Source organism: Colobus angolensis, unplaced genomic scaffold (assembly GCF_000951035.1).
Source record: "Colobus angolensis palliatus isolate OR3802 unplaced genomic scaffold, Cang.pa_1.0 Scaffold40, whole genome shotgun sequence".
In the NCBI taxonomy this organism is placed as follows: Eukaryota; Metazoa; Chordata; class Mammalia; order Primates; family Cercopithecidae; genus Colobus; species Colobus angolensis.
The window spans coordinates 8390506-8413097 of record NW_012117377.1 but is presented as its reverse complement, the minus strand read 5'-3'; the positions used below and the strand labels follow the sequence as shown (position 1 = coordinate 8413097).

The following is a 22592-nucleotide window of genomic DNA, read 5'->3' as shown; positions in this document are numbered from 1 at the left end:
GACGGAGTCTCGCTCTGTCGCCCAGGCTGGAGTGCAGTGGCGCGATCTCGGGTCACTGCAAGCTCCGCCTCCCGGGTTCCCGCCATTCTCCTGCTTCAGTCTCCTGAGCAGCTGGGACTGCAGGTGCCGCCACCAGGCCTGGCTAATTTTTGTATTTTTGGTAGCGATGGGGTTTCACTGTGTTAGCCAGGATGGTCTCGATCTCCTGATCTCGTGATCCGCCTGCCTCGGCTCACTCTTTGTTATTTCTTAGAATTGCCTGTCCCTGGGAGGAGCAGGAGCATTCTTCTCTGTAGTCAGAAAGGTGTTTAAAATGTCAACACATCATAATACAAGTAGAGCATCCCAAATAAAAAAATCTGCAGTGCTCCAAAATCCCAAATATTTTAAGCACCAGCATGACACCCAAAGGAAATGCTCATGGGAGTATTTTGGATTTTGGATTTTTAGATTTGGGATGGTTCAGCCAGTAAGTATAATGCAAACATTTCAAAATCCAAAGAAATCCAAAATCTGAAGCCCTTCTGGTCCCAAGCATTTCAAAGAAGGGATACTTAACCTGTATTCGAAATAAAAATATAAAGAATATAGCCCTACACATATATGGCCAGTTGATTTTCAACAAAGGTGCCAACATAATTCAATAAGAAAGGATGATCTTTTCACCAAATTGTGCTGATGTGCACATGGAAAATAAATGATAAAAGTAAAAACAATTCTTCACTAGATTGAGTAAGATTTAGGTTTAATCAGCTTAAACTTAACAGCTAAAAGTATAAAATCAAGAAAACATAGGAGAAACTCTTTGGATATGGGGTACATAAAATTTCCTATGTAGAACACAGAAAGCACTAAGCCTCCATGAAAAATTGATAAATTGATTTTCATAAAAATTAAACCCTTCAGCACCTTGACTTCATTAAGAAAATGAAAAGACAAACTATAGACTTGGAGAAAATATTTGAGACATCTCTGTCCCCCTCTTTCCCTCCTTTTCTCTTTCTCTCCTTCCTTCTCTCTCTCTCCTTCCAACCAAGAAGTTGTATCTAGAATGTATGAAGAATACTTATAATTCAGTAGTAAGGAAACCCAGTAAAACAGGTAAAAGATTTGAAGAGACACTTTAAGAAGATATACATTAAAAGATAATCATTGTCACTGGTCATCAGATAAATGAAAATTAAAACCGTAATGAGATATTACTACTAGAAAGACTAAAATTAAAAGGACTGACCTTGTCAAGTGTTGGCAAAGTGATGGAGCAACTGGAATTCTTGTTCACTGGTGGTGGGAATGTAAAGTGTTATCATCGTTTTGAGAAAGTTCAGTGGTTTGTAATACTGTTAAAGATGTACTTACCATGTGACCCAGCAGTTTTACTCCTAGTTATTTACCTAAGAGTTATGAAAACTTATGTCTACGAAAACAGCTTGTACATAATTGTTCAATGTTCCAAACCTGGAAATAAGTGAAATATTCATCCACAGGTAAATGAATAAAGAGATGCATACTATACTATTACTTGTCCATTAAGAGGAACAAACTACTGATGCATGCCACAACGTTAGTGAATCTTAAAACATTGTGTTGAGGGAATGAAGCCAGATGAAAAGAAGTAATACTGTTCTAGACTAGACAAAACTAATCTTATAATTATAGAGACGAAACCACTGAGTTGCCTGGGATGGAGGACCTGAAGGTAAGGGGCACAAGGGAACTTTTGGGGAGTACTAACATCTGTAGCTTAATTTTGGGGTTGGTTATATGGATATATATATATATATATGTCATAACTTATCAAAGCTGGGTGTAGTGGCATGTGCATGTAATCCCAGCTCTTTGGGAGGCTAAGTTCAATTGTTTGAACTCACGAGTTAGAGACCAGCCTGGACAATATAGCAAGACCTCATCTCAAAAAAACCAAAACTTATCAAACTATACTGTTAAAATGGATACATTTTATTATACGTAATCATGGTTTTTGCCATTAAAAGTAATTACTTTTGCACCAACCTAAATATAATTTAATAATGTAAATTATATTTCAAGTAGTTTGAAGCATATTGGTCACCACAGAGCCATTAAATGTGCATTGATTTTATTTCTTTTTCTCTAATACAGTGATCACAATTTTTAAGCCACTCAAAGAATTAGACTATTGTTTGAAGAAGCCATTCTAGAAGGGTAAGAGTCAGGGCAGGAAGACCAAATAGGAGTCTATAGCAATAATCTGGATCAGAGATAATCTTAGCATCAAATTCAACAAGATTCTGTACATTAACCTTCCGTTGCTTACTCAATCAAGCCAAAAGTAGAGAAGAGGTGTTTTGAGACTCTTTGGTATACAGACTTGTGATTAATTTTCTCTTTCTCATCTATTTTTCAATTCCATTCTCCCAGTGTACAGTCTTTGATTCTAGATCCTTTTTAGAATCTGCTTGTCAGGCTATCAAGCAAACTGGATGTGAATGGAAAACTGTTGAGTATCTTTTATTTCCTGCAAGTTGCATGGCAGCCCAGCTATCCTAAGTTTTGCCCATAGGAAACTTCTGCAGATGATTGTGAGTGGAGGGAGTCCTGAAATGTAGGAAAAAAATCATTGTGATATTTCACATAGAAGATGTTTAGTTAATGTTATATGAAACTGTTGAGTAAGTGGGCTCAAAAAATTCTTTTTCTTTTTTATATTTTTAAAGACAGCTTCTTCATCCTTAGTGACGAAATATCTGAGGAAAATACTGTTGCAGATTTTCAATGATTGTAAGCCGAACCCAAGCAGGTTTCAAACCTATTTTGACATAATTCAGATGTTTGTTAGGAATGGATATTACAGACTCATGGAATTTTATCATTGGAAGACTGCCTTACAAATCTTTGAATCTAATCTTCTTGTAGAATAAATACCTAGTGAGCTGATGTCATGAATTGGATATATCTTACCCAATCCAAGGTTCAATGCAGGATGACCCTTCCTACATTCTATCCCAAACACTAAAGACCTACCCTAAAATGGATATCCACTCCAACCAAAGCTCAGTGTTTGACAGCATTTAAATGGGTTCTTGCGTGAGCAATAGGGACTTTGTATCTAAAAAGGAGAGGGAAATATTATGATAATAGTGCAAATGTTATTTTGCGTAAGAAAGAAGAAATAAATTGATTTTCTCTTATTAGTGTAGCATCTCATCAATACACTCCTTTCGTGATCATTTAATCAAGACCATTTCTTACTGGTCAAAGAAAGAATTGTGAGAGTCTGCTTTCATTTTTCTTTTTGTATGGCCTTAATTTCAAATAATGATAATATACAGTAAATGTTACCTCCTTAATGGTACTGGCTTTAGAATAAATCATAAAATATGTATTGAACACCTGTTTCATGTAAGGTGTACTTAATTGATACTATACTCATTTAAGAAAAACACATGAATATAGCTAAACTGATAAAACAATTTACTGAGTCTCTGAATTTTTAATTCAGATTAAAAATTGCTGATTGCATCAGCATTACAGAACGATTCATTGAAGCTTTTTTTTAACATTTAAAAATTAACCCATTCAATCATGCTTTGAGTTGCAACCAGATTTCCAAAATAAACATTAAAAAGTTAAGCTATTAAACCATAATTTTGCTGTCCCTTTCATATACAAGTACTTCTCCCTGATTCTCAGTTGGTAGACCTAAAATTATATTTGTTTTTATTCATAAACTCCATGGTCTTTGGAGAAAATTTAAATAGTAATGGAAAACTATAAAGAGAAAGATAAAAATAGCAATTTCTTTTAGGAAAAGCTGGAAAAATTAACTTTCAGTATTTTAATCATCTTCTATTGTGAGCATTCTTTTTTTTCCCCTGAGACCTGGGGTCTCGCTCTGTCACACAGACTGGAATGCAATGGTGTGACCATGGCTCACTGTAGTCTCGACCTCCCATCTTAGCCTGCGGCATAGCTGGGAGTGATCCTCCCATCTTAGCCTTCGGCGTAGCTGGCAAGTGATCCTCGCATCTTAGCCTGTGGTGTAGCCGGTAATACAGGTGCCTGCCGTCATGTCTGGCTAACTAAAAAAAAGTTTTTTTTTTGTAGAGACTGGATTTCCCTATGTTGCTTTGGCTGGAACATTCTTAAATTTATTTATTTATACTATTTAAATTTTTAAAAATAAATTACTTTATGAATAATATTTCTGTGTTAACAATATGCACATTAAAATTTTGATATTCATTACCAAATACCCATCAGAAAGATCAGAGCAACCTACAACTCTACTAACAAGGCTGGAAAATGCCTATTTCCCCAAATCCTAGATGTTTCTAAATACTGCCAGTTATATTGATTTTTGCCCAGTTACTGGGACACCTATGTTATCTAATTTTTATTATCACTTCTTTGAGCACTGGTGTGGTTTGTATTACTTGTCTATTTTTTTTTTTCAGTCATGAATTTCCTATTCATTTCCTTTACCTTTATTTATATTTTTTGAAATATTCAAAAGTTATTTGTAAGACCTTTTTGTATACTGGAGACATTTAACAGTATGTCTATATACATATTTTTTAGATTTTTTTCATGGTTTATTACCTTTAAACCTTGTTTCTGGCTTTCTTCCCCCGTTATACAGAAATTCTTTATTGTTATGAATTTAATATATATTTCTTTTCCTTTATGGTTTTTACATTTTGTGTTCTGTTTAGAAACACTTTTTCCACCTTAATATTATAAAATATTTATTTCTTTAGAGCAATAGTTCAATGATAATTACAGAATTGTATTTTGTTTCATCTATTTAGTATATATAATGACCTCCTTTGTGATTTAGCTTAGCTCAGTGGTTTTTCAACTTTAGCTACTCATGGAATGCCCTTGTCTTGATCTGCTTCTGTGCTGCTATTAACAGAGTCCCAAAGACTGGGTGATTTATGAACAATAGAAGTTTATTTGGCTAGTGTTTCTGGAGGCTGGGAAGTCCAAGATTGAAGGATCACATCTGTAAGGACCTTCTTGCCACATCCTAACATGGTGGAAGGTATCACGTGACAGGAGCATGCTCCTGAGAGGGAACAAAAAAGGCCAGACTCGCTTTTATAACAAACCCACTGTTGCAGTAGTGACATTAATCAGTTCATGAGCGCTGAGGTACTGAAAGACCCCACCTCTCAGCGTGTTGCACTGGGAATTACGTTTCCAGCACGTGAACTTTGAGGTACACGTTGAAACCACAGCAGCCCTGCAGTGGGACGCTTGATTCTATCTCATGGGTACTGTCAGAATCCCTAGGCTGGGTCTGAGGCTCTGTATTTAAAAATACATTCTTGTGTGTGTGTGTGGCATGTATAACTGTGTAGCGTTGTTCCAGATCTGGGCTTCTCGGCTCTTTTCAGACCCAACTCCCCGTTTGTGTGAGAAATATTTTTATTGCCCTCTCTACTATCTTGAAATTATACAGGTAATGCAATGTATCTGGTTACATATTTTCAAAACATTAATATAATGCCATAATTGGAATATAAGGAAAAAGAAACTTAAAACCTATGATAAAATAGTATGTATTTTAGTATGTAAATGCTGAGGTATGATTAGACTGGAAGACATCATTAGTCACGTATTTGCACCTATACATAGAGTCAGTGTGAGAAGGGAAGTAGAGATGCAGGTCAGAAGGCGTGCTGTATTGGTAATTCACATATTCTAAGTGGTGTTGCCTTCAGTGATATGACTTTAATTGAGTAATTTAGGTAAAATTCTTAAAATACAGTCTTCCTTTGATTTACCCAGAAAATTCAGTGCTGTTAGGATTATGTAAAAACAAGCTCTTTGTTTTTAAATGTAAAAGGAGATTTAGTTCTAGGCTAAGACAATTATAAACAAGTGTTCCACCTTCACAGAATTTGGTAGGACACTTAAAAGTTGCTTTGGAGCCGGGCGCGGTGGCTCACGCCTGTAATCCCAGCACTTTGGGAGGCCGAGATGGGCGGATCACGAGGTCAGGAGGTCGAGACCATCCTGGCGAACACGGTGAAATCCCGTCTCTACAAAAAGAAAAAAAAAAATGAAATAAAACTAGCCGGGTGAGGTGGCGGCGCCTGTAGTCCCAGCTACTCGGGAGGCTGAGGCAGGAGAATGGCGTAAACCCGGGAGGCGGAGCTTGCAGTGACCTGAGATCCGGCCACTGCACTCCAGCCTGGGCGACAGAGCGAGACTCTGTCTCAAAAAATAAAATAAAATAAAAAAATAAACAAATAAATAAATAAAGTTGCATTGGATTTGGATAGTTCTTCATTTTGTAGGACTGTCTTACACAGAACCTCTGACTCCTTTGGTTCCTGCTCATTAAGTGCCTGTAATTTTCCGCAAACATTGTGACAAATAAAAATATCCCCATAAATTTCTCAAACAACCCCCAAGATACGCGTCACTCCCATTGAGAACTATTGGTGTGGTTAATTGGTTTATGTTGTGAACTGTTATAAATACTATAAAATACATTATGAAATGTATAGATTCTGAAGTTGTTTTTTGAGTCATGCATGCACTGAACGAATTGTGTTATAGATGTCATTTCCTTTTTTTTTTTAGCATAAAACTCTTGTCTCCTTTTGTTTTTGCTTCTTAATGTAATATTTTAATTTCCTTTGTCTCTCAAGCCAATTTATGCTTATTGTACCATCATTGTTAATTTTCAGCTATGATAACAGAAAATACAACAGCCAATGTTATCAGCAAAATCTTAATTATATCCTGTATTGGAAGTAATGTAAGAAAATAGGAAAAAATGTAAATCACGGAGGTTGTCTTTTGAGAAATTGGCAAATATATATGACAAATGTGTCATTGAGGTCTTGACCAAGGTTAGTTTGTTGAGTGAAGATAATGCCTTTTATTTTTGTATGATTGTCACGTTTTGCTTCAAAGTCAAAAGGGGCTGCATAAAAAGATTTCTTTGTAAGCCTTTTCTGTGGTATGCTTGTGTTTGTAACCCTTATGGTAAGATGTGATAGGTGAAGCTGAATGATAAATTTTAGCAGTTAATGTTTTAAAAAGAAAAGGAATGGGCTGATACGTGGTACCATATTACAGACCAATTTTAAGTGATATGATTGCTTTCTCTATTTATACCTAAATGATCTGATTTGGCTTTTAGATGGAAATAATGAACATATTTTTGCTGAAGCAAATGAGAAAATAAGTATGTTTTCAGGCAGTGATCTAGGAATAAGTTTAAGAAATATTTTGTCTAGTTTCTAGTTATTGTTGAGAAATAAGAGCTCAATATCAATTATGTTAAGGACCTAAAGTTGTTTTAACAGGAATTTCCCAAAATTTGGATATTTAATTCCAAATGTTGTCATCTGACTGATGAGTTGTTCATTATCTGGTGTACATTTTGTAGTTATTTCACCCTGGTAAGGTGTCAGGAGGCTGAGCTGCTCAATTAGGTTTTAACAGAGGGGTTATGGCTAATCTCTTGTAGCTAAAATGAGCATTGATTAAAATCTGCTCTTAAGCTCTTTTGCCTCCAATTATCTCTGCTTTGTTTTGCTGAGTGCGAGCCCTGTTCAGCTAGACACAGGCATTTGAACAGAGCCCAAGGTGCTTTCTGATAGACCCACTGGTACTGTGCTATCTGTTCCTGCCTACACACTGTGTCCAGGAGAGCATCTGACAGGCTTCTCAGCTTCTAGAATCAAAGGAAAACTTCTGCCAAACTTATGGTTCTCCCTTCTATCAGTGAAAAACCAAAAAAGTCCACACTCTTGTTTCTTGTGAGTGCAAATGAATGTAAATTTGTTAGCTTAACCCACTCACATGCAAAGACCGGGTGGAAAAAAAAAAATATCTGTATGTATAGGTGTATCTGAGTCAGTGAATACCAACCTAACTTCCTAAAGGGTAACAATAACAAGCATGGGAAACCGTGTTAAATAATTTATACACATTTCTTTAGTGCATTTAGAACCTTTAGAATGCTAAGTATATTTTGAATCTCTAAGTAGGGTCAACATGGTATTGTGTTTTTAAAACTTACTTGACAATTGTACCATATATGTTTTAGGCCTCTTACACACATTGGTAGTTGCTCATTGCTAGTCCAGGACTAGCCCCTGCTCAGCAGAAGCTTGTTGTTTCCCTGAGCTGTCTTTTCATATTACGCCTTTCAGTGAGTACTGATATTAAAAGTCATACAAAAGGCCATTATAGCTGTGACCTGTTGTTAAGGACGTCGTTCAGTGTGTTGATTACCACTCTTGGAGTAAATCCCTCCTGTGATTTAATCTTGGTGAAACTTTTTATTTTTACTTTCTGTCAGTTGAGAATTACATAAACCGTCATGCCTTCTTTTTTGCCTTGCTTGTGAGGCAACTCAAATAAATGTACAAACACTCAAATGTAATGCACAAATTATTCAGCTCTCATGTTTAGCATGCTAAGAATTTTTACTCTCTTTTTATATTTAGGCAGTCTGATAGTTAGATATCAGCTTTTGAGCCTTTCTTCTTTAACAGAGGGATAATACCTACCATTCAGATTATTATGAAAATCAAATGAAACGTGCTTTGTTAGTTGCTTAGTCATGTGTCTAGTACCTTGTAGAATGCTAAGTAGATGCTAGCATGCTTTCCTTTTTCCCCTTCCATAATTTTAAGATTTTCTGTTTCTGGTTTTGCAGTCTTAGTTCATACACATCTTTACTTTGAATCAGCTCGTTTAGAAGTGAGTGTTTAGAAGTGAGTGAAGTCTAAATACCAAAACACAAGTTACCAACGGCACATGGAGAGGGTTGTCATGGAGGAAGTGAGGCAACCATGAGTAGCATCGATGGAAGGAGTGACACACATGTTAGAAACAATGTCTCCACCATTTGGGTTGCTAAGAAATAGAAGACAGACAAAGCTGTCACCCAACAAGTTGACGTGGATAGTCGTTCTGAGCAAAATACTGACTTGACATTGAACCTGAGTCACGGTTTTGAAGTAGCTGCAGCTCTTTTGAAACTTTTGGTTGTGCTGTATGTTTCTACTGCAGGTGGAAGTGACAGCCATCCCTTTAAGGAGGATTTTATAGACCCAGAAATTGGGGAGCCGATTTCTAATTTTTGAAATAAGGATGAGTAGGGGTATCAGGCCTTTCAGTAACGGAAATTCCAGTTTTCAGAATATAACATGAGAGACATTTGATTGAGGCTTCTTCTACTCACCGGGGCTACATATTAGATGACCTGGATTTTATTTCCATATGAAAGTGCTTCTGTGTGAAAACAGCCATGGCCTTTCTGATCCAAGGCTCAGGGATAGTGTCCTTCCCTTCAGTCCGTTCATCCGTACACTGGCAACTGACTCAGTGGTCTCTTTAGCCAGACCAGCACACGGCTAGGATCATGGCTTAGGTGACCGTGTAATTTGTCATCAAAACCAGAACTTTTCAGAGTGAAAAGGGACACTCTTAATACTTAAGCCAGGACACAGATACAAACCTAGACACATCCAGGACAAACTGGACATGTAATGATTTTAGCTAACAGCTCTTTTTATGTTGCTTTTAAAACAAAGAGGTTTTATATTTGGGGGTATGTTAGCCGTCCTGGTGTTTCTGTAGCAGCACAGAAGTTCAGAAGGCTGTCATCCCTGTTTTGAGTCTTCTGAACCATGTGTTTTATTTCCTAATTTGGAGTGACATTTTCTTTTTGTATTCAAAATGACTATTGTTGAATCCTGTTTGATCAGTTCAAAGACCATCTTGTACATTATTAAGTAATCTAGAATGGCTCTTTCTTTGGGCTTCACTAGCCAGGTAATAACCAGGGGACAAATGAAAGCACAGAGGTGAAGCTGACGCTTTTAATGTCCTTGCATAGTAATTGCATACTTGGCAAAGACTCATCCTGGATTATTTTCAGATTTAGAATATTGCTTTTATTTTCTATTGTGCAGTTACATTTTGACTATTAAAATTTAATGTTCATAACTCTCGATGTTCAAAACCAGTATAAATGAAAGTTAAATTTTAGGTCACCTATGTTCTCCCCACTCTTGTCTTGATAGAAAAAAGCTTGGCCGGACCACAAACGGGAATGCAAATGCCTTAAAAGCTGCAAACCCAGATATCCTCCAGACTCCGTTCGACTTCTTGGCAGAGTTGTCTTCAAACTTGTGAGTATAAAACTCATGAAATGTAGCTGGGTTTTGATTAAATGAGCATATGCAGTTGCATTTTCAGGTATACCTCAGAGATGTTGCAGGTTCAGTTTCAGACCACCACAATAAAGCAAATATTGCAATAAAATGTGTCTCACAAATTTTTTGGCTTCCCAGTAAATATAAAAGTTATGTGGACACTACACTGTAGTCTATTTAAAGTGTGCAATAGCATTATGCCAACAGAAACAATGTACGTACCTTAATTTAAAAATGCATTTCTAAAAGTGCTAAGGATCGTTAGAGCCTTCAGTGCATCGTCATCTTTTCGCTGGTGGATGTTGATGGCTGCTGACTGATCAAGTGGTGGTTGCTGAAGTTCAGGGTGGTTACTGAAGTTCGAGGTGGCTGTGGCAATTTCTTAAAATAAGACAACAGTCGAATTTGCTGCCTTGATTGCCTCTTCCTTTTGCAAATGATTTCACTGTAGCATACGATACCTCACAGCATCATCACCAGGAGCAGGTTCCATCTCAAGAAACCACTTTCTTTGTTCATTCATAAGAAGCAACTCCTCATCTTTTCAAGTTTTATCATGAGATTGCAGAAAATCAGTTACTTCTTCAGGTTCTACTTCTCTCTGTTTTAAAAAAAGTTTTAGCTTCTATTTTAGATTCAGGGGTACATGTGCAGATTTGTTGCATGGGTGTATTGCATGATGCTGAGGTTTGGGGTATGATGGATGCCATCACCGAGGTAGTGAGCATGACACCCAGTAGCTAGTTTTTCATCCCTTGCCCACTTCCTGCTCCTTACCTGCCCCTTGCATCCCCCAGTGTCTGTTATTCCCATCTTTGTGTCCACGTCCACCCAATATTTAGCTCTCAGTTATAAGTGAGAGCTATTTGGTTTTCTGTTTCTATGTTAATTCACTTAAGATAATGCCCTCCAACTGCATTCATGTTGCTCCAAAAGACATGACTTCACTCTTTTTAATGGTTGCATAATATTTCATAGTGTTTATGTATCACATTTTCTTTATCCATTTTACTGTTAATGGGCACCTAGATTGATTCCATGCCTTTGCTATTGTGAATAGCACTGTGATGAATGTATGAGTACATGCATCTTTTTGGTAGAGTGACGTATTTTCCTTTGGGTATATGCCCAATAATGGGATTGCTGAGTTGAATGGTGACTCTCTGAGAAATCTCCGAACTGCTTTCCACAGCAGCTGAATTGGATACGTTCCCACGGACAGTGTTCCCTTTTCTCTGCAGCCTCGCCAGCCTGTGTTATTTTTTGATTCAATAATAGCCACTCTGACTGGTATGAGATGGTATCTCACTGTGGTTTTGATTTGCACTTCTCTGATGATTAGTAACGTGGCCTATGTTTTTTGGCCACTTGTATGTCGTCTTTTGAGAAGTGTCTGTTCTTGTCCTTTGCCCACTTTTTATTTTTACTTTTTGAGACAGGGTCTCACTCTGTTGCCCCAGGCTGGAGTGCAGTGGCGTGATCATGGCTCACTGCAGCCTCAACCTCTGGGGCTCAAGCAATCCTCCTACCTCAGCTTTCCAAGTAGCTGGGACGACAGGTGCCCGCCACCACGCCCAACTAGTTTTTGTGATTTTTCCTTTTTTTTTGGAAAGACGAAATTTCCTCATGTTTCCCAGGCCAGTCTTAAAGTCCTGGGCTCAAGAAATTCTCCCACCTTGGCCTCCCAAAGTGCTGGGATTATATAGGTGTGAGCCACTGTGGTGGCCCTTTGTCCACTTTTTAATGAGGTTGTTTGTTTTTTACTTGGTGAGTTGCTTAAGTTCTTTATAGATTCTGGATATTAGACCTTTGTTGGCTGCATAGTTTGTGAATATTTTCTTTGATTCTATAAGTTGTCTGTTTATCTGTTGCAAGTTTATTTTGCTGTGTGGGAGCTCTTTAGTTTAATTAGGTCCCACTTGTCAATTTTGTTTTCGTTGCAATTGCTTTTGAGGACTTAAGTCATAAATTCTTTCCCAGGACTCATGTGTAGAAAGGTATTTCCTAGGTTTTCGTGTTGATTCCAGTTCCTTTGTTCTTTCCATCACGTCCACAGTTTCTTTCTCTATTCCAGTTCCTTTTTTCTTTCCATGACATCTACAGTTACTTCCTCTACTGAAGTCTTGACCCCTCAGTGTTATCCACGAACGTTGGAATCAAGTTCTTCTGAGCTTCGGTTCATGTTGATGTTTTGACCTCCCAGGATTTACAAATCTTCTTAATGGTATTTAGAATTGTGAGTCATTTATAGAAGGTTTTAAAATTTACTTTGTCCAGATCCACGAGAGGAATCAATATTTGTGGCAGCTATAGCCTAATGGAATATAGTTTTAAAATAAGACTTGAAAGTCAAAATGATTCCTTGATTCATGGGCTGCAGCATGATGGTCCTGTTAGCAGGCATGAAAACGACATTTGAGTTTTTAAATATCTCTATTAGAGCTATTGGGTGACCAGATGCATTGTCAACGAGCAGTAACATTTTAAAGGGAATCTTTTTTACTGAGCAGTAAGTCTCAACTGTGGACTTAAAATATTCAGTAAACCATGCTGTAACAGATGTGCTGTCATCTACGCTTTGTTGTTCCATTGGTAGAGCACAGGCGAAGTAGATTTACCACAAATAGTAAGGGCCCTAGCATTTTAGGAATGGTAAATGAGCCCTGGCTTCAACCTAAAGTCCCCAGCTGCATTAGTCCCTAAAAAAAGTCCACTTGCCATTACTGGGTATATACCCAAAGGATTATAAATCATGTTGCTATAAAGACACATGCACACGTATGTTTATTGCGGCACTATTCACAATAGCAAAAACTTGGAACCAACCCAAATGCCCATCAATGACAGACTGGATTAGGAAAATGTGGCACATATACACCATGGAATACTATGCAGCCATAAAAAGGATGAGTTCATGTCCTTTGTAGGGACATGGATGCAGCTGGAAACCATCATTGTCAGCAAACTATCACAACGACAAAAAACCAAACACTGCATGTTCTCACTCACAGGTGGGAACTGAACAGTGAGATCACTTGGACACAGGAAGGGGAACATCACACACCGGGTCCTATTGTGGGGAGGGGGGAAGGGGGAGGAATAGCATTAGGAGATATACCTAATGTAAATGATGAGTTAATGGGTGCAGCACACCAGCATGACACATGTATACGTATGTAACAAACCTGTACGTTGTGCACATGTACCCTAGAACTTAAAGTATAATAACAATAAAAAAAAAAGTCTACTTGTTCTTTGAAGGCAGGCATCGAATTCTCTCTAGCTATGAAAGTCCTAAATGGCATCCTCCAATATAAGACTGTTTCATCTACATTAAAAATCTGTTGTTTAGTGTAGCCAAATTCAGTCATTTTTGTCAGGTCTCCTGGATCATTTGCTGCAGCTTCTATATAGCACTTGCTGCTTCACCTTGCACTTTTTTGGATTATGCATGTATGCATGTATGTATGTATGTTTTGAGATGGAGTCTTGCTCTGTCACCCAGGCTGGGGTGCAGTGGCGTGATCTTGGCTCACTGCAACCTCCGCCTCTTAGGCTCAAGCGATTCTCCTGCCTCAGCCTCCTGAGTAGCTGGGACTAAAGGCACCCACCACCACGCCCGGCTAATTTTTTTGTACTTTTAGTAGAGACGGGGTTTTACCATGTTGGCCAGGCTGGTCTCGAGCTCCTGACCTCAGGTGATCTGCCCGCCTTGGCCTCCCAAAGTGCTGAGATTATGGGCGTGAGCCATCGCACCTGGCCACCTTGTGCTTTTATGTTATAGAGATGGCGTCTTTCCTTAAACCTTATGAACCAAACTCTGTTAACTTCCAGCATTTCTTCTGCAATTTTCTCCCCTCTCTGAGCCTTCATAAAATTGAAGCAAGTTAGGGCTTTCCCCTGGATGAGGCTTTGGCTCACGGGAATCTTATGGCTGTTTTAATCTTCCATCCAGGCCACTCAGACTTTCTCTAGACCAGCAATAAGACTGTCGTGCATTCTTATCACTCACTCATGTGTTCATGGGAGTAGCTCTTTTCGTTTTCTTTCAGAACTCTCCCTTGTATTGACAACTTGGCTGTTTGGTGCAAGAGGCCTGACTTATGGTCTATTATCAGCTTTCAGTATTTCTTTCTCACTAAGCTCACTCATTTCTAGCTTTTGATTTCAAATGAGAGATGTGCGACTCATCCTTTCACTTACAGGTCATTGTAAAGTTATTAATTGGCCTAATTTCAATATTGTTGTGTCAGAGAATACAGAGGCCTGAGGAGAGGGAAGAGATAGGGGAATAGCCAGACAGTGGGAAGAGCCGGTCAGCAGAGCAGTGAGAACACACACGTTTATTGATTGAGTTTGTGGTCTTATATGGGGATGGTTTGTGGTACCCCAAAACAATTACAGTAGTAACATTAAAGATCTCTGATCACAGGTCATAGTAACAGATACAATAATAAGAAAAAGTTTGAAATACTGTGAGAATTCCAAAATGTCACACATAGACACAAAGTGTGCACGTGTTGTTAGAAAAATGGCATCGATAGACTTGCTTGATGATGTAAACCTTCAGTGTAATGTCTGAAAAGCATGATAAAGTGAAGTATAAGAAAATGAGGTATGCCCTTTAAGTCTGAAATTCACCCCATGTTAATGTAGAAGGTAGATTATTCCAGGGAATGTCTTAAGACAAAAAAATTTGTTCTTTTCCTATTAATCACGGAATCTGTAGCAGTGAAGAAGTGCACAGCCTCTCTTTGAAGGCCCTGCTGTCTTCTTGTGGGAATAAAGATGGAGGAGGTTCTGTATTTGCGATATGAGATGGCAGTAATCTCTGTTACATTGCCTTTATAACTTGGCTATTGTGAACTAATGCATGGGGCAAGTATGTCATTTTCTACTTGCCTCTTCAAGGAAGATATGCATAGATAATTAGTATTAACTGGAAGAGTACTTATCTTTTTTTTCCCTAGAATTCATTGAAGTGATTTCTTCGGCCCTTTTTCGTAAGTGGCAAAATAATAAACTCTGTGGAATCCTGCTGTGGTGAAGCCTCTCAGATTTTTTTACCCGTCTTTAGCGTGAATATCTTTCTCAACTTATTGTAGGCTCCTAATCTGTTCTTCCCTTTTTTTTCTTTTTTGAGGCAGGGACTTGGTCTATTACCCAGGCTGGAGTATAGTAGCATGATCACAGCTCATTGCAAGCTTGAACTGCTGGGCTCAAGTGATTCTCCCCCCTCAGCCTGCTGAGTAGCTGGGACTACAGGTGCATGCCATCATGCCTGGCTAAATTTTGTATGTTTCGTAGGCATAGGGTTTTGCCATGTTGCCCAGGCTGGCCTTGAACTTCTGGGTTAAAGCAATCTGCCTGCCTTGGCCTCCCAAAGTACTGGGGAATTATAGGTGTGAGCTCCCATGCCCCTCCTTTTCCTATTGTTTACTGACTCCTGGCCAGTATACAATTTTATAGAGAGTTTTACGAATATAAAAATATGGGAACTTCTTGCACAACAGTTTTGCATTTGGAGATTAAACTGTTGAGTGAAGATACAAGTTAGATTTTTATTTTAAAGTTGTTGATTAATTCGGTCTAATAAGAATGATGAATAGAAAGAATATATAGAAAATGTTCTTTTTGATAGACTTCCATTTAAATATATAAAGGTACTCAAACATATTTGTTTATATATTGGAACACTTGAAATTTTTATTGGCGTTTTTCCCCTTTCCTTCACAGATGGATGGAACGCCTTCAGAATCAGAGAAGCTTTACTCATTTTATGATCTGGAGTCAAGTAAGTGATTGTCTATCAGCGTCTTAAAAAAAATTTCTATGATTTGTTTGCCGAGTTGGTGAACGGATTTATTTTTAACTTTGTTTTTCTGTTTCTTTATAATGTGATGCAAACCTAACAAGATTTATTTTTATATACAATTGTCACTCTGGTTTATTCCACTTATTCCGGAGTAGCTCTGTCCTGATAGGGGTTAGTAAAGCACCATAAAGATGTTCAGGTTAGATGGGGTAGTGTGACCATTAGTCCAGTTGATGAAATCTTTCTTTTCTTTTTTTTTTTTTTTGAGACAAAGTCTTGCTCTGTCGCCCAGGCTAGAGTGCGGTGGTGCGATCTCAGCTCACTGCAAGCTCTGCCTCCCGGGATTCTCCTGCCCAGCCTCCTGAGTAGCTGGGGCCACAGGCGCCCGCCACCACACCCAGCTAATTTTTTTGTATTTTTAGTAGAGACAGGGTTTCACCATGTTAGCCAGGATGGTCTCAATCTCCTGACCTTGTGATCCGCCCGCCTTGGCCTCCCAAAGTGCTGGGATTACAGGCATGAGCCTGGCCAACGAAATCATTTTTCTTGTTTTTTTTCCTTCCTGTTTCCCTTCTTCTCTCTCTTAATTTCCTGTTCTGGTTTCTTTTTGATGTCAGAGAAGAGTGATTTAGTGAACAGGGGGATTCCACGATGCTTTTAGGGTTACTGATCTTTTAGATATTAAGGAAGTTTATAAAAGGTACAGATGATTCAGTCTCCATGGCAGTGTTGAGCATCGTTCTTCTCCAAAACTACCATGTAGGTAGCCACATTCTTGGGATGACTTAAAAAGCTTCCCATATCTGAGTGTTAAGCAAAGGTAGGCTTCATTTTGCTTTCGTATTGGCACAGATCCTTTTCATTGAGGTTGTAAGTGATTTCAACTCAAAACTAGCCAGGGCACATAGAGTAAATTTGCTGCACAGTTCAATACTTCCGGATGGAGACAAGAAGATGAACTAGTACAGACTTATATAAGGTTGTGGGATCCCAAGTTCCCATGATAATAAATTATTATTTAAGAAATCATTGGGTTAATTATTCTGTCAAATAAGTAATCTAAAGAATATGCATAGACATAAGCAACAGAGTTATGCTATAGTTCAACTTGATGTATCTTTTCAAGTTTTAAAAGACAGCAAAGTATTCAAATTTTCTTGTTATATTTTACTGCTAGATAATTAACATCTGTTACCATGGGTTTTACTCTTCGCATTAGCCCTTCTCAGTAATAGTGTCATACACGTGACCTTAAGTGAAATACTCTCAAACGTTAGTGATTGACCTGTTATGTACTTTTCAGCCTTAACACCCCATTTGTCGTATAATTGACAATGATATTTAAAGGGGGTAGTATTGGCTTTAGAACTTTTTTTTTCCTCTTTTGTTTTAGGACCATCTCCTTCTGTTTGGGGTGGCGCCACATCATATCTTGTTTTCTGTCTTTGTTTTTTTTTGACATGGAGTCTCTCTTTTTGTCCAGGCTGGAGTGCAGTGGTGTGATGTTGGCTCACTGCAACCTCCACCTCCTGGATTCAAGTGATTCTCCTGCCTCAGCCTCCCAAGTAGCTGGGATTATAGGCACGTACCACCATGCCCGGCTAATTTTTGTATTTTTGGTAGAGATGGGGTTTCACCACACTGGCCGGACTGGTCTTGAACTCCTGATCTCAAGTGATCTGCCTGCCTCAGCCTCCCAAAGTGCTGGGGTTACAGGCACGAGCCACTGCGCCGGGCTCCTTTATCTTGTTTATTCAGCTCAGATAACTTGAGGTTGAAATTGCTTTGCTTGATCCCTGTTCTATTCATGCTATACTAACCACATGACAAATTTAAGCTATTTGAACTTTATCTGAACTTTTTAGTTCTCATTTTCTGTCTTTTTACCTTAGAGGTGATGCTATTTATTAGTTTAGTCATGACCTAGTTGTAAATTATTTCATGGAAAAGTCTGCTTAACTTTACTGACTTAATATGAACTTATAATTGTTTGTATGTGTGTACAGAATGATATAGAAAATCTGGTAACACACAACCTTACTGATTTTGGTTTTAATGCTTTTTCATATATATGCACACTTATGTTTTGATAGGTGTTTGATCTTACGTTGCAGACAAAATTTGGCAGAATTTAATTGATAACATATGCATCATTTTTAGTTGGCAAAAGATAAAACAATATGTATTTGCTCTTTGTCAGAATCCAATGTAAGGTAGGAAATATCTGGTTTAACAGCCAGCATTGAACACTTGAAAATTATCCTTTAAAAGTTTACTTTGAGATTGTCCTATTTATTTTCTCTTTAAAAAAGATATTAACAAACTGACTGAAGATAAGAAAGAGGGCCTCAGGCAACTTGTAATGACATTTCAACATTTCATGAGAGAAGAAATACAGGATGCCTCTCAGCTGCCACCTGCCTTTGACCTTTTTGAAGCCTTTGCAAAAGTAAGTGTTAAGTTTGCTCTCTTTGCTAATTCCATACATCAACCATTCGCTCCTTATTTTGTCATTGGTTACAAAAAAGTCGAGAATCTTGACAGGAAATTCAAGACCCTTAATGCCTTCTATTACTCCCTTATCATAGTGAGTAGAGAATGAGAGAATGTATTGTGTGCATTGAAAAGGGTATGAAATTTTCTGTTTTATTAATATTCTTGTTATTGCCTGAGTATGTTCATTGTCAGTTCTCAAAGTGTACCCTTGGAAGAAAGAGTATGCTTTCTTTTCTAAGAAGAGCATATTCCATTATCTTTTGTGAATGGACTTGTTTGCCATTGCATTGCATTCATTGAGCTTTACGGTGGTGGTTTAAGCATAGAGCCTGTCTTTGAAAAGAAAAATTTATTGAAATCCATTTCTTTTCTTTTCTTTTTTGTTTTAAGACAGAGTCTCGCTCTGTCGCCCAGGCTTGAGTGTAGTGGCACGATCTTGGCTCACTGCAATCTCCGCCTCCCAGAATCAAGCGAGTCTCATGCCTCAGCATTCCGAGAAGCCGGGATTACAGGCGTGAGCCACCATGCCCAGCGAATTTTTTTTTTCTGTTTGTAGAGACGAGGTTTCACCATGTTGCCTAGGCTGGTCTTGAACTCCTGACCTCAGGTGATCCGCCCACCTTGGCCTCCCAAAGTCCTGGGATTACAGGGGTGAACTACCACGCCCGGCCTCCTGAAGTTTTTTTAAAAAAATGATTCTGAGGGTTTATCTTGGCCTACGGAGGAAGAGCGTGATGATTGATTCTTTTTTTTTTTCTTTTCTTCATGAGCCCGTAGGTATGAAATGATTGATTCTTGATGTTTACCCTGGGCTAGGGATGACAGAAACACTCCCCTCACTGCTGTGGATCTGCTGTCCTCGCTTTCTCAGATCGTGTGTTTGCATTTGTTCTAATGTTGATCACAATTTAATAACAAGTAAAACTTTACTTTTGACAATTTTGCCACTTATTTTGTAATTTGTAAGCACACATTTAAAGATAGATTTATGTCATTAATATTTTAAGGCATGTTTTAAAATTTACTGTTTTCTGAAAAATTAAATGTAATTGGTTTGATTGCTGGAGATTGATTCTAGGTTTTCTCAAACGTATTTTTATTCTGTATGGTACATTTTTATGATTTTCTGATTAATGTCATCTTAGCTTTATATTCTGGTTTATCTATAATTTAAAATTGATTTCAAAATTTATTGGTTACTTACAGTGCATCTGAAAACTTTCTCATGTAGTTCATATGCTTCTGAAAATTACAACCTATAGACGTATCGTGTACAGTGCACAAGGCTCTTTTCTTGTCAAACACTAGAAACACGATCACCTACTGAAAGATAAAAACATACCTTGTGACGATTGTTACCTCATTGCTAGTGTTAAGTTTGTGGCTATTCTGTGGTAATTATTTCTATTGTTGGAAAATGTTCCAGTGATAATTACTGATGTTATTAATATCCATGAAAAATATTTTAAAATACTTTCTATTGCTACTTATAAAATGTGAATTACTATCCCAGTTCTTTCTTTCTAAAGATTTTAGTCTCATGGATTTTATAATGAAATTCTCTCCATGTTGTATGGGGGGGAAATTCTGTTGCTATGATTAAGTGGACCAGTTTTTAATACTGTGCTTACCCTTCTCACATCGTGTTTGTTAGTGCTAGAAAAGTAGCACATAGGCAGTTTTGAGATTTTGGGGCATCACTGGCCGTAGATGTGTCATTTCTGCATTGAAATATGGGTTAGTAAACAGCCTCTGGACTCCTTCTCCCTCCTTCCCGCCCCCCGACTCCTTCTCCCTCCTGCCCGCCCCCGACTCCTTCTCCTTCCTTGTTCATGAAAGATCCTAAATAACCTAAATGGATCCTGCAGCTTTCAGGGATGAGTCGCTGAGATCAGAATGTTGGCGGTGTGTGATGGCACAAATCACATCAAGCACGTGGGAACTGGGTCAGGATCCCTGGGCAGAGATTTTTATCCCAGTCTACTGCTCCTCTGCTCATTTTACTTTGATATAAAATTAATCAATCAAAGAGAAGAAATGGGCACCACAGAAAAACAACTTCAAACAGGGTTTTCTTTATTGAGGCCAGGTAAAGTCAGCCTTCTTCACAGCGTAAATTCAAAAGTCAGTTCATTAGGCTGTGGAAAGCGGGTCAACATGCAACTATCCCTGACTGGCAGTTTGTACATACAGAGGAAGCTGCTGACTTCTGAATTTATGCTGTCAACAAGCCTGGCTTTACCTGGCCTCAATAAACAAGATCTTGTTTTATGGTTTTCGTTTGGTTCCTCTCATTTACATTCATTCAGGTTCTGTGCAGACAATAGACGTACTAAGCTTATGTGTTAGCCCATCTTTTTTCTTTTTGAGACGGAGTTTTGTTCTTGTCGCCCAGGCTGGAGTGCAATGGCACAACATCGGCTCACTGCAACCTCCGCCTCCCGGGTTCAAGTGATTCTCCTGCCTCAGCCTCCCAAGGAGCTGGGATTACAGGTGCCTGCTACCATGCCAGCTAATTTTTGTATTTTGTAAAAAAAAAACAAAAATAAATTTTGTATTTTTACAAAATACAAAAATTTATCTCCTGACCTCAGATGATCCGCCCGACTCAGCCTCCCAGTGTGCTGGGATTACAGGCGTGAGCCACTGCGCCTGGCCAGTTTTAGCCCTTCTGATTGTCATTGAAGGCATATGGAATTCTGAGAGCTTTTCTAAACTTGCTTATGTCTTAATTTTTTTGACTTTTAAATTACAGATGTTTTCAAACACACACAAAAATAGAGGGACTAGTGGAATGAATCTTCATGTTTCTATCTGCTGGTTTCCCTAATTTTCAGACTCATTTTATATCTGTCATTTTAAATACTTACAGTTCACGCAGATGTTCTTTCTCTTTGTTTGGAGTTTTACACCTTCATTAGAATTAGTCTTTTCTTATCAAGTCTCTTGCCCCGCTGAGAGGTGTTTGTTAGTTGAATTTGAATTTGCTTAGCAAGCTCAGCGGACTTTTATGTATTTATTTGCAGGTCTAGTGTGTACAAAGTCCTCTTGATACAGGATTGTAGAAGTGTGTGGCTAATTCTAAATTTCAAAATTGTCTATCAAGGTAGAAAACTTCATCAGGTCAAAAGTCTTACTTGAAGAATATGCACATCTTTATCAAACTTGCACTTTCCCCGAAAGGTCAGGGGTCGGGGAGGATGAGACCGTTCTTAATCCTGAGAGCATATTTCATTGTCTGGTGAGCTGATGGCTTTTTCTAATGGACACTCATGATTAATGCCTGAAAAGTTGGCAGCTTGTATTTTGAACACTGGGGTTTCTGGCTGAAAAATAGTGTGTCTTTCCTGTCGGACCAGGTTCTCAGTGCCAAACGTGCATCTGCTGCGTAAGCCTTAATTTTACTTGGAAAATTTGTTCTGTTACTTGAGACCTTTTGTAGTCATTTTCCCGGTCATTTCCCAGATATTCCTCCTTTTCACCCCACTTCTTAGCACCAATGTTAGTCTGACTCTGACTCTGAGCACCAGTGTTAATACACACGCACCCTAATAGCAATTGGGGTTTGATTGTGGAGTTTTCTGTATAAATGTATCCTGTCCACTTATGAATTTGTTGCCTGGCTGTAAAAACTGAGTCACATGAGCCATAGGAAGGAGGAATTTTTCCAAGGGTGGGTATCAAGGGGAACCTTATATCAGAAGTAGAAACTGACATACATTTCAAAAGCGAGGATGGTGCTGGGAAACAGTGACACACGGTGGTCTAGAAATGCTGCTGGGGACTCAGGGGTGTTGATTCCTCCAACCTCCTGAGGGAAATATATCAACCTCCTCTGGGGAAGGTTTTCAAAGGAAGTTGTTACCTGTGGAATACAGATTTCAGTTACATTTAGTAATTATGGTAGAGTTAGAATAAGAGCTTGATGTTGAAAATGTTTGTTTTGTACTAAATGTCATAGAAAGTGAGGGTAGGGATACTCCCAGAGTTTCTCTAGAGGAGGAGATGCTAAGTGATAATCTGGTGGATGGAGAGGCTAGAGCAATTTACTTGCAGCTTTATTTGCATAGTTTTTTTTTTTAAACTTCGATTGTATGTTCCCTGGGGGG

General features: G+C 38.4%; 1 protein-coding gene across 1 annotated transcript in view; it reads left to right on the top strand.

Annotated features, from left to right (window-relative positions):
- The window catches only part of SMYD3 (SET and MYND domain containing 3), a 735177-nt gene that overhangs the window by 151694 nt on the left and 560891 nt on the right, over positions 1-22592 (top strand). The window contains exons 3-5 of the mRNA XM_011955728.1: positions 10041-10148; positions 15909-15966; positions 18300-18436. Coding sequence (XP_011811118.1) covers positions 10041-10148; positions 15909-15966; positions 18300-18436 — 303 coding nt within the window. The remainder of the gene's footprint in view (positions 1-10040; positions 10149-15908; positions 15967-18299; positions 18437-22592) is intronic.